The 13,336-nt window shown below is 37.4% G+C and overlaps 1 protein-coding gene across 2 annotated transcripts in view; it reads right to left on the reverse strand.

Annotated features, from left to right (window-relative positions):
- Positions 1 to 11,678, reverse strand: part of LOC134542405 (scm-like with four MBT domains protein 1) — a 60,504-nt gene extending 48,826 nt beyond the window's left edge. For both annotated transcript variants that reach the window (XM_063386614.1, XM_063386613.1), the window contains exons 1-6: positions 11,531 to 11,678; positions 5,239 to 5,329; positions 5,037 to 5,110; positions 3,775 to 4,098; positions 2,832 to 2,921; positions 508 to 631 (exon numbers count right to left, since the gene is read on the reverse strand). In XM_063386614.1, coding sequence (XP_063242684.1) covers positions 508 to 631; positions 2,832 to 2,921; positions 3,775 to 4,098; positions 5,037 to 5,110; positions 5,239 to 5,308 — 682 coding nt within the window. In that variant the 5' untranslated portion in view covers positions 5,309 to 5,329; positions 11,531 to 11,678. The remainder of the gene's footprint in view (positions 1 to 507; positions 632 to 2,831; positions 2,922 to 3,774; positions 4,099 to 5,036; positions 5,111 to 5,238; positions 5,330 to 11,530) is intronic.
- Positions 11,679 to 13,336: the final 1,658 nt, after the last annotated feature.

A 13,336-nucleotide genomic window follows, 5' to 3' on the forward strand; every position in this document is an offset into this window, starting at 1 on the left:
GACTTGTGACTTCCTGATGGGTCACTCATTCCAAAAAAGTTCCAAGGGAATGAAGTATAAAATTTTCCTTCTTCCCAACATAGTTTTTGGGCTGGTTTCCTAGTGCTATTTCCGAGTGGGCCACAAATTGTTCACCGTTTTTTCCCCCAAATTGACCCTTTGGCTCTCCTCCAGTGAGAACCATGGGTAAACAAACATCAGTCTCTGTCTGTATCATTGGCCCTGTGTGGACTGACAAGACCTCTACATCCAAGATGAGAGTTGGAAGGAGTTCGGTTTAGGTCTCCTTCCTGGACCAGTAGTTTGCAGAGCTGGTTCTCCTGTGTGAGTAATTATCTTATCTCTCAAGGTCACACTGCAGTTTTGCATTCCCTACCCTTTCCTTTGGTCGTACTGAGGTAACTGATTTGACATGTCCCAACTCAAACAGCATACACGCACAAATGGGAATGAGACAAAAAACAGTAAGTTCTTGCATACATATTTAAATATCAGATGCATCAGTACCTTGCTGCTCTGCCCAGCCCAAATGGAACAGCCTCCTTGACGTATAAAACAACCAGAAATCTGGCACTGGAGTTCCAGGTGTTATATAATGTAACAGCAATCGTCCACCAACATTCTCAACAACCTGTAACACAACAGAGGAGTCTGTAAAGCTGTTATCATTACCTAAAATGTCACATGTAACCATTCTTGTGAATGACAAATGTGGGACAAAAGTGTCTCACACAAAAATTTTTTTTATTGCCTTTGATATTATTTACTTCGAAGTATGAAATCTATTAACTGTTAGGAATGGTATATGCTTGAAGGTTTGAAAATAGTATTATCCATGACTGCAGAAATAAAAGTGAGTAAAGTGTAAATATTAATCTTTCAATGGTTCACCGAAATACGTAGAAGATATGAACCTACAGGTTTTATTTATACTTACTGTAAAATTCATAACATACTTCTCACAGCCAGTATTGCTCTATGATATTGTAACGGCCGAAAATACTGTAGGATACCAGGGAAAGCTTTTTTGTTTTTTTAATAGCTAGCCAGACGATCAGGAACAGCGGGACACGATGAGGAAATGACAAACGCTGCAGGAAACATTGAAGGACAGGTGAAGCGGGAGTTGGGGGAATGTTTGCTAATGCTAGCATAACACGGCCGTGGAAACAAACAGGGGGGTTGCCACTCGCGCTCAGCTGGCGCGACCTTGGTCACAGCGCAGCGAAACTCGGTCATAGGCACAGGGAAGGAGAGGGAGTGTGTAATGACGTCAGAAGCGGCACCGAAGCGGAACTGTTTTTGTTATTAACAACAGACGCAAACAGGGTCATGACGGGCTTCTTAAACGGGGAGATTTTATTCAAGAAGTCAGAGTCACAGAGTCAGTTGGAAGCCACGCTACTCCACCTCTGAGATGACGATTGGTGAGTGATCAGCCACGATGTGACGATGGTTCAACACTAGACAGCAGCACAACAGCCTTATGCCCATGTATCTGGTAATATTCAATATCTCTCTCTCTCATTTCAAAAACTAAGAATACGCACGTTAACAATCACGCGGTAGACATTATGAATAATAAATTAATTTAAACCCGTCACGTAACTTGGGAGAAATTAGTCTGCAACAGTTGGTAACTGCACAAAACAGTAAGAGACAAATGAGGTCAAGAATAAGCTATAGGAAATGGCCGACAGCACGGTTTATTTATTAACGACAGTATCCCTGATAGGCATGACTATGGTTCAGTAATTTATGTGTTAGTAATAGAATGTTACAAATTGTAATTATAAAGACACAGAAAGTAGAGAATTATATATGTGTTGAATAACTTGTTAATGGAAACTGCGGAAATAAACATGTTCTTGTGAAAACGTTCACCCTTAACCTCTTTATTTAAAATGTTTTGCAATTAGGGACTCATCACCCTACCTTAAGGACTGTTTAAGGAAAAACACGAGTGGTGGTACCGCCCCCAGAACCTGATACTCATGACAGGGCCGTCACGATTTCAGGAACACAGACGATCCCGGTAGATTCACTTCCATTCCCTTTCCCCATCATCCTTCATGATTCATTTCACTATCAACATTTCATGTACATATTCCCTTCATTTCCATCTTTACGGTCGACACAGATAATAGTAAGTCGACGGCCGTAATAATATTGCCAACTCATAAACTTACAATTTTTTGAATAGTACATAAAGTTAATAGTTTAACTGACAGTTACCTTTATTATATTATATATTTTCTACATGACAATAATTATATTTATAAAAATAGTCCTTACAACAGCTACCTAAAGTACTTAACAACATTAGTTATATTACATATCCAGTAGTGACAAAACACTCAATTTGAAACAAGTACTAATAACATAAAAAAGTGATACAGTAATTAGTGGTTGCTGAAAGCCCTGCCAATGGGACACTGAGCCAAGACTAAAAAACACCAAAAAATAATTAAAGAATTTTTTATTGAATAAACTAACAATATTATGTTAGTTAATTTTTAACTGTATAAATTATTAATAAATAAACATTCTCTCTATATCATTTGGTATAAATGTTGAAATCAATCTGAAACATTTTAGCATAAATTTTTTATACCTATATATTATCTTGATTGTATACAGAAACGCAAAAATAAGAACACCAAATTCTTCAAACCTAAAAATATTCTGCTGATAATAAAATCATAATATTTTTACTCCATCTAAGAATATTTGATACAGTGATACCACAATGAAAAAAGACGCTAAAATAAAACACACTTAAAATTATATTATATGTATAAAACATTGTGTTACATTGAATTTTTACTTACAGTGGCCATCCACAGCTTATATGGATCTTTCTTATCTTGAACTTCCAGCTTCATTCCTTGCTTTATCCTTTCCACTGGTGTGATTCCATTCTGTAAAGTTGAAAAATCAACTAGTATTAGATGGACAAATAGCATCCACGGTGATACAAGATACTAAATGTTAAATGGGAAATAGTATCACTTATAACACCATATTAAATTAAGACTCATAATTGTTTACTTTCAGTAGAGGTTCTCTTCCGTGAACTACGCCTCAAAACACCCGCCCTGACTATGAGTTAGTTTACATAATAAAAAACTTGCATCATAATGAATGATGCTGGAAAATATAATTTTTGGAAGGCAAATTTTGTAGCCAAACATCGGTACAATCTACCACTTCCACACGGCTCAACTCAAAAGCTAAGATATTTAATTTCCAATTAAAAAGTTAGTCACAGAGCGAGTTGGGCCAGGACTAACATTCAGGAGAATCTAGGTTGAAATCTTGGTTTTCCATGGTTTCCCTAACTTACTTCAAGCAAATTTTTGGATGGTTCCTTACAATAGACCAACCACTTCCCTGAATTCTCTGCCTTGCATTTCATGTGTCAATCTCTATGACCTCATAGTCAATGACACGTAAATCCAAGATAAATAAACAGGTTGCTACCTGCAAGGTGATGGTCCACCCTCAATAGGCAACTTAACTCCAAGTGCCTTTGGAGCTCACTGTGGTTGTGTGGTCAGACCATAAGGTCTCCCACTGTGGCAACCCACGTAAAAAATCCCGGCTAGGTCAGATCCGATTTTCTGCAGATATGAAACATGGCCAACACTTGCATGAGCCAGCACATGTTTATCTGGGTATTCCCCTGCACACTTGGTCAATGCTCAACCCCGATGACAATGAAACATTCATCCCACATGCCATACCAACAGCGTGAAGCAAGTATAAACGTACGCCGCTGATGACGTGCTGCGGGACGGACTGGGCCCGCTTGACGGCCTCCTCCAGGGTGCCGCGGGGATCGGCCAGGCCGGCCACCAGCGGGTCGGGCGGGGTGAGGGTGAGGCCGTTCTGGTGGCACCAGCCCAGAGGGTGAACGGGCACCTTGGACACGTCGCACCAGAAGTCCTGGCCCTTGTCGCCGCCCACGTACCTCAGGCTGAGCAGCGGGCCGCAAGCCATCACTATGGAGGCCACCCAGTAGCGGGAGGGGTCGTTGCGGTGAGCCACCTCCAGCAGCATGCCTTCCTGCAGCTCGCTCTGCAGGCTCAGCTCTACCTGCGAGTTCCGAGTACACTCGCATCACCCTCAAGTATTGTAACCATCCCAATTTCTGTATTTTCAACGCACTCATTTACAACCTATACTAGTACAAAGACAAACTGATTCCCTTAGGTTTATACCGTTTTTATTTTTATTTAAATCCTTTCAAACTGAGACACGAACATGATAACATTTTTTTAAGTTAGGTTATGTCTTGTGCAGTAGGCTACCAAACATATATCTTATTTATTGAAAAAAATCATGAGAAAATATTAGGCATATTCATAGACTACCATGAAAATAAAATATCCACAAACACTTGTAGACATTTTCTTATGCTGTTTCTATTAGACATAAATATAGCTATGTTTGTCAAATATTTTATGCAACCATTAATTTACTTAAATTTCGTAAATGCTATAGTTAGGCCTTCAATAATTGTATTAATCAAATTCTATATGATACCTCCCAGCTGAGTGGAGAAGACAAATAAGCTGAACAATAAATTAATACCACTAGCAAAAAATCACAAATGGAATAAACAAAATAGTAAAATAATAATTTGTTCTCAGAGCCTAGCATTTACAATGATACAACCCTGTTGCAGAATTAACATATTTTTTTCTTGTAATCATTTTTTTAAGGTATATCAAATTGCCTTTTAAGGTATATCAAATTGCCATTTTGTATTACTGTACTAAATCAAAATTCACTCACACCCATTAAAAGTTATATATGACAGACTTGGCAAAGTTTTTCCTGTATGTATACCACAAGCATCATCATTATTAAAAACCTTTAGCACACACATCATTCTAATGGCCTGATACTTTATTTTTTTTAGGAATTTAATTTGTCAGGCTGCAAAGATTATTTACAATTCATTATTTCAAATATAACACTATAAATAACTAAATTTTAAAAAGGTAATCATGAATGAAAAATTTACTTACATGAGTGAAAAGCGAATGTGGGATTTCCACTGAATTTGTAGCAGCCAAGTAATCCTGCCACGAAAAGTTATCATCTAGAGAAAAAATGTTTAATTTTGTTACTAAACATGTAAACTCAAAATTATATAAAAAAAATATTTTGATACTCTACATAATTAACAATAGGATTCAAAATAATTCATTTCTAGTACAAAGGTCTTACCATCTTCAGAATAAGCTGAACTTTTACTGTCAGTATCAGTTACTGGCATTTTATCTGATTTATTTGCCATTTCTGGATCAACAAGGCAGACCTGAAACAAAATTTTTATAAAAATAGAGTACTACTGTATAGATACATTACAATGAAAATGTAAAACATTTGACAATGACATTTAAGGAAATTTTTTAAGAATTCTAGGCTCACCACCCTTAGTTCTGTACTTAAGGGGGGAAAAAAAACATGCCTGAGTCACGATTGAGCAACTTTATAAGAGAGTAAAGAAAACCATTATTTAAATGATACAGTTATTTTTTTCATCAACCAACACATGCGTGTGGCCCGCAAGAAGGAAGTTATGATTGATTTCTTCCAAATGGACGACTCTTTCCTACAGCCACAGATACTTAACACTGTAACTGAACTTAAGTTTGTCTAGCTCATATTATATAAAGCCTTGGACTTAGGCTTTAACTCTCCCTAAATTCTATGAAAATTATTTGAGAGAATTAAATACAATGTTTCATAGCAAACAAATTTTTTTAAGACAAATTTAAATAAAAAAAACGTTCCAAATTATGCTCTGAGGTACAGAAGAAAAAATTCAACTGGCTTAAGAAATCAACTTGCCCTACCTCAACTACTAAATGACTTCATGATAGGAGCCTATGAACACAGTACTGCCCTTTATTACGGTCGTTTAATTCGTAGTGGGCACCTTCCTGTGGCCATTGTGTGCAGCACTCCGCCCTAGCCTCTTGATATCACCACCAGGGGTAGGATGCTCAACGCACCCCAAGACAAGGATCTCATCTACCATCAATTAAGTAATTTTAAACTTTGTCTTTCCTCTAAGCTCACTTTGGATTGCAGACTGCCACGCTTAATTATTTTTATTGTTTACAGATTTATTTCTTAATTTAATCTTCAATGTTTAAATTAATCCAAGCCATTTAGTGTCTTGGACCACAACTTATACAGATTCTGTGCTATTGTGTTTTTTGAACAGTTTTAATTGTCCTCTTTAATACAGGGTGTCTACCAGATCTAGTAAATTAAATTCCCTGATTTTTCCAGGTTTTCCAGGTCTAAAACTGAATTTTTCCAGGTTTTCTTTAACACAATTATGACATTCCAAGAAACTGAAAAAATTTGCATAATATTACATTGACGGGTTTCAAAGTATTTCAACTTACTTAAATTAGTAAAAAAATTACCTTCTTCCAAACGTGGCCAAAGTGACTCAATTGATGGCAAATAAAAGATGCTGCTACAAATATTTCACACACTTCCTTTTGCAAAAAAAAAATTAGTAAAAGGAAGCTCCCATCAATTTCGCAGTGACTCAACTTTTGCGTCTATTGCACTTACTTCAGAATGAGCCAAATCCAACATTCGAGCCTTCTTCAACTGCAATGCCTTGATCTCCTCTTCAACTCTTCTTTTTTCTGCCTTCTTCTTGTCTGTAGCTTCCTTTTCTTTTTGTTTTGTTTGCAGGGCTTCCTTACGCCTACAACTAGCATTTCTTACATACTGCTCTACACCTCCAGAACGTTGAACAAAGTCATACATCTGTCTTTGTGCGATCAGTATTTCTTATTTCTTCCTGCAAGTTTTCAGTCAGCTGATTAGAATTCACTGAAAATCCTCTTTCCAATGATGCATTTCCATGGGAAAGTACCAACACCATCCTCACAAACTTTAGAAGGCCTGTTTTGGAAGCTACTGTATATGCCTTAAGAATGAGCATCCACAAGTGATCAAGGCGCCCGTCTTCTCGAGAAAAAGACGAGAACAGTGCTGCAGAATCTGGCAAGGAACATACCAACTGATATGATCACTCAATGTTATCAGCTTCTTGTCCTGATAGCCACCTGTTTTGAAGACAACATTCTAAACTGTACTTCACACGCTGTTTCCTCACACCCGAATTTAAAGCCACAGACGGACATAAGCAGGAAATTCCCTTGGTAAGATTGTACTTCAGGGGACTTTTGTCTTGAAGTTTTTTTACCATAACCTTTAGACAAGTCCTATCATTGTACTTTCTCTTTCTTGATGGCATGGCGTACTGCATAACCCAACTTGATATTGTTAGCAGTCAATAGATTTTCCTGGTTATCTACATCCAATGGAGATACATTGCGTTTCTCCCTAAAGCTCTTCAGTACTTCTGGTTTCAAAATTTTCCTGCCAAAGCTAATAAAACCAGTGAATCATAGAGAAAAGGTGCCATAGGTGCTTCACTTTGGAACATTGTGAGAAACAATTCCAGCTCTGATGCCAAAAAAAGGAAGAATGTCAATTTTACTTTTAGAAGATTATCTTCAAGAGCACATTTCACTACACTGAAAGAGAGAGATGAAATAGAAACTTCACTAACCAATTTCTTTAGGTGGGGTAACGTTTTCATGGCACGCTCAGCAACTGCAGTATTCCATATGATTGCACAAAATTTCTTGGGAAAAAGCTCTGATCCAGTTATTCTAATGTAATCTGCCCTCCTTGCAAATATGTGCTTAAACAAATAGTAACTGTGCCTCAAAAAACTAAAAACGTCCCATTGTGTAACAGAAATTCCAGTTTTGAAAGCACCATGGACCGTATGAAGCCCACAGCTACCAATTTCTAGCAAAGATGGTGAATCTTCACCAAAAGTGTCTGTGATATGTATTTTCAACGCTAACAAAAATGTCCAGTTTACGTTGAGGGCATCCATAGATACTTAAAATTAAATGCACCTGTCGGTATAATCTGAACGTGGGAAGCACATGCTGCAGCACGTCACGTCAGCAGGATAACAGACCATCTTGAACCAGTTTGTATCACGTGATTTGATGCCACTTCCGAATCCGATGGTAAATAAAAGAATTTGGACGTGGGAACTGTTCGTTATTTGCCATTCAAAAATAAAAATGGGAGGGGATACACATGATGCCACGCCAATGCAAGCTGATCAATAAACAAAAAACGTATTGCCAACTACAACCTACCAAACAAAAATTCCCTGATTTTTAAAAAAATTCCCTGATTTTTCCCTGATTATTCCCTGATTACAAAATTCCCTGATATTTCCAGGTTTTTCAGGGTCAGTAGACACCCTGTTAATATTAATGTAACAAATAAAAAAAATACAATCAATACCATGTTACACTCCAAGTTGACTTGCTAGGAAACCCAGAATGATAATTCCCTGATCGCCTTGAAAATTTGATAATGTTAAGATGCAATGAGTGAGAATTTTTTTGATGTTAATATTTTCACCAAAGTTAGGATAAATTATTCATTAAATGGAGCAGGTTTCTCTTCTAATTTTTTTTTTTAAATAAAAGGGTTGTTGAACAGTAATTTGTTTTATTATTAGTTTTCAAAAACCAAATGCAGATCATCATTTACATACCTGTTCCAGATGATTTTCCCACACATCTCCACTGTTGCTCGTTAATCGCATGAACAAACTTTAAAAAATTGTCAATTACATCCTTTAATATTTAATCGTAGTACAAAAATCATTCGAGATCGATGTGGTCTCGCTGGCAATTATCGTCGCCACGGAACGGTGCAGACACCTGCGGTCCATTTTATAATTAAACATTACGAAAGTTAAATTTAGATTGAAATATATATCTTGGCCCTGACCATGACAAGAAATTATCCGCCTCGTGATTTACTTCATTTTTTCAGACACGACCTGATGGCACGACGATCGAGCGACAACTGTCCTGGACCACAACTTATACAGATTCTGTACTATTGTGTTTTTTTAACAGTTTTAAAATCATTTAATAATAAAAAGTTTGGATTTTTTGAGCATAGGAACATAATGAAATACATTAACATATCCAAGTTTATTCCTTGATCCTGATGGCATGATTTTATATGATTGATTTTGATGATACAATTATTATTTATTATTACATCACAATTTTTGTTCTATCCAGGATCTTTCCATGTAGTAAATTAAAACAGCAAGCATCATGTTCCACAGGATCAAAGTATTCAGAATCATGCTGTTATGATCAAAGGATTGACTTAGATATGTGATACAAAAATTTTACCCTTTTAACTTATTTTTACATGATAAATCTGCAGCAAAAGTTTGTCTGTCAAATTTAATTATGTGGGAATGGGTTTACTGTAAAATTAGACTTACTAAGTCTAGGCTTAAATACTACACAAATCATGCAAGACACTGACAAGGCCGCGGCTAGTCCCTGTTATTAGTGGCGCGTCTCCGGCTGCTCAGGGGAGGTAGATTAGGGTTCATGCCTCGTGGCCTAATGGATCTAGCCTGCCCAGGATGACTTCAGGAAATAAAAGTCAGCAGAAAGTTTCCGGGTTTTATGTACGATAAAACACACCCATTACATGGGGCTATCGCGGTCCTGCCCGTGGCAATCTCAATAAGGGCGATGCCCGGTTCCGCGCGCTTTAATTTTCCCGCACACTGCAAGGGGCGTCCCACCCGTACTGTAATCGCGACTAAAATGGCCTAGCTGTGGAGCGACGTCTCCCTGCGTCCACCTCCCTGCGTCTCCCGAGCGCGACTGCTCCCCCACATGCCGCGACCGCGACTCCCCTCCCACGTGCCGCGACCTTGACTCCCCTCCTCTGTGAGCCCGCGGAATGCGCGGATTGGCCACAGGCGGAGAACCACGGCCTAGGCGCCCGGTGAATAATACGAATAAAATAAATAAAAAATAATATGAACTATAAAAACAAATTAATATAAAATGAAATACAATACAAAATAAGTACATGCAAAAGAAAACACAAGTCTACACTGCACCCTCGGCGAGTAGAAACACTTCCACGAAGCACCACTCGGCAGGAGAAGGCATTGGCGTGACATATAGGCCTGTAAGAGTTAAGGAGGCCTTTGGGCCGACGTCAACACAAAAGTTTAGTAACCAACTTTTACAATATCCATTTGAATTACTTAAATACTAAAGATGTAAAAATGCAATTTTCAACTATCTTTTGGCTTGCATTTCAACTTCTATATTTGAAGCGAAGTATTCTGAAAACTTTTGAAGATGCTGTAGAAATGCAATTTTCAACTATCTTTTGGCTTGCGTTTCCACCTCTATATTTGAAGCGAAGTATTCTGAAAACTTTTGAAGATGCAAACGTTATAGGTATAGAAGTCTATGCATTAAAAAAGAAAATAATTAAAACAAAATATAGAGAATTTCATAAGTTTTCATGATAAATATTAACTATCACAAGAATCCACAGGAATAATTTTTTTTCTATAGTTTTACAATTTCAAGTTATGGTGTTGGTGACCTTTATCAAACAAAAGGTGTTTTAAAATATTAGTCTATATTGACAATTCCTTGAAGGTTTTTTTAATAGGGTGGTTGGTAGAGTTTTGTAGAAGAAAATTAATAAAACAGAAATATAGCTTTATCCAAGGTTTCCTTGTAATAAAGCAAAAAGAAAATATAATGAATGTCAAAGCTAAGATAAAGCCAATGCCTATATTGAAGAATTTATTTATCTGTGAAAAAATAATAACATAATTAAAATGATTCTTTGGCTTGTCTAGTTACATATTCTTGATGATTCTGTAAAACAGCATTGCTCATTAGCACCATGTTTGTAGTTTGTGCTCTCGTTCTAACTATTGGAAAATAACGTATTGACTTCCACAATATTTAAGTTATTTCTATTACTTTTTTACACTTATTTGGAACTATAGTGAATGGATGGTTAGGTAAGGTTAGCAACATTTAAAAGACTGTAAATATGTATGACAGAAGAGCATCCGAAAAAAGCTCACATAAAAATTTAAAACTTTATTTTTTTTCACTTTCTAACTTTTATCTAATGATTTTGTAAAAAAGAAAGGTATCAAGCTCATGATACAATAGGAAGTAAAAAATATTTCAACTGGTAAATCCTGTCCCTCCTGCTAATTTTTTTCTCGCTCTCTCGGATGGGTCGAGCGTAATTGGCTATGAATTTTTTTTGTATATCACGTTAAGTATATTGCGTAGAGCCCTTCGCAGTAGTGTATTCAACATCAGTAATAATAATAATAAAAACAATATTTTCTGATTTCTTATTAACTTTTCACAGAAAAACTGTAACTGAATACTACCCAGCAGGCAAATACAGTATAGTTTTACGTGATAAATATTACTTTCATGTGCGTTGTTGCTTTTTAATCAAAAATATTTAAATAATTACAGTGACATAAATCATAACTAAGCATTACGTCAAATAAAAAAGTGATAAATATTGGATTTAAAAACAAAGTAAAAAGTATAGTGTCATAAATAGAATTTACCTCACTTTATCAACACGTCCCACATTAAAAATTATCGAGCATTGCAACTATTCATTTAATTCCACACAACTAATTACTTTTATCTGTCACTTAATTCACCGCGGCATGATTTACAGATCTTAGAGATATCCGAAATTAAAGAGCATTTCAAGTCCCAAAGAGAAAGCAAAATCATACTATTTTATGACAAAAACAATAATATTAAAAAACAACTTACTTACGTAGTACGAAAATTACTAAATTAATAAAATAAATATTTCATTTTAAACAAAATTCATTAAAATTCTTTCCTATCATTGTCTCTCTTTCCAAACGAGACTGTAATGTAATATTAAAAGTAGTCTTAAATATACTATATAAAAACATACATACATAAATTCATACATATATACATACATACTGACGCCAACCATTAGTGCTCCTCGAATCCGCACAGACCGCTATGGCGCATCGCCACCTCGCCCCGAGCGTGTGCGACGTGAACGCACCTGGGTGCAGGGTGGTGCAACGCCTCGAACGTAAGCTGCCCTGCCTAATCGACTGTCGCCCGCGCGAAAGTCGACCACGGGGGTACCGTTAGGTGACCTGATTACCTTGACTTTGAAATTAACATTCAGCACTCTAAAAAACAATATTAATTAAGTAATGACTATGTTTAAATATTAATTGTAATTCTGGACTTAGCGCGATCAGGCGGCGTGCATGGCCCGGGATTACTTTTGCACACGACACGTTTTCGCGGGAGCGAGGCTGGAGAGTCGTGCGGACGTCACAGCCCTCGCCAGTTAATCACCGCCCTCCAAGGAGACGAGACGCGAGTCGCCCGCGGAGCCTCTCGACCTCCGCCCTTGCCGTTTCTACCGGAATTGCGTGAGTTTACAGCCCATCAGAAACGTGTCCTGTAGAGCGCGGCTCCCAGTAAGCGGGTCATGCACGACGCAGCGCATGTATAGCGTGCCTGACAATAAATCACTTTGAATTGAGCCCCCGCGTATTTTTTACAACGCCCGTAGTATAGCGTCCCTGGTGGCTAAAACAGCCGGGGGTAACTCTGTCGGAACGACCCTTACTGCCTGCCGGCCACGTGGCGACGTCACGCCCTGAGTTAAGAGTCTCGGCTACGCACTAGCACGTAGCTATTATTGCTAGTTGGCGCCCAGAAGCAACTCCACACCCTCAACATCACCTTGGCAGAAGGCAGAAGGTGTCAATACATACATACATACATACATACATACATACATACATACATACACTAGATACATATATATGTAAATTTAGTCACTAGTAGATCGAACTAATCAAATAAGTTAATCATATAAAACTTTCTTTTAGATTTTTAACTTTATTTGCTTCACTTGCAGTCTCGTAGCTGAAACCCGGTGTAAGCCTACTGGATGCTGTTGTGGATTGTTGGATATTAATTATCCGAGAGGGCGCCAAGCTTGCTTACGTGGACCCAGCGTGGTTAACTAAACTCATAAGCTCTCGAATGCTGCTGACTGACTTCGGGCCGGAACTAAGGGGGGGCATAGGGGGCATGTGCCCCGGGCGGCAAATATCAGGGGGCGGCAAAATATGAAAAGTGGTTCACTAAAACAAAATGTAACTAGTCATTAAAAAAAGTTTTGAAAGTGTACATATCGCAACCAATAAGTTAGCCAAAAAATTAAGAAATTCTATTTAACTTGATTATGCATAATTTGTAAATATATTCGTTCTTCAAATGCGTTACTTCACTCGAAGAAAAGTATTACCATAATTCGTGGTCTGGAGTGAGTAAAACCACTGCGATGAGAGCTGGTA

This window comes from Bacillus rossius, assembly GCF_032445375.1.
Source record: "Bacillus rossius redtenbacheri isolate Brsri chromosome 4 unlocalized genomic scaffold, Brsri_v3 Brsri_v3_scf4_2, whole genome shotgun sequence".
Classification (NCBI taxonomy): domain Eukaryota; kingdom Metazoa; phylum Arthropoda; class Insecta; order Phasmatodea; family Bacillidae; genus Bacillus; species Bacillus rossius.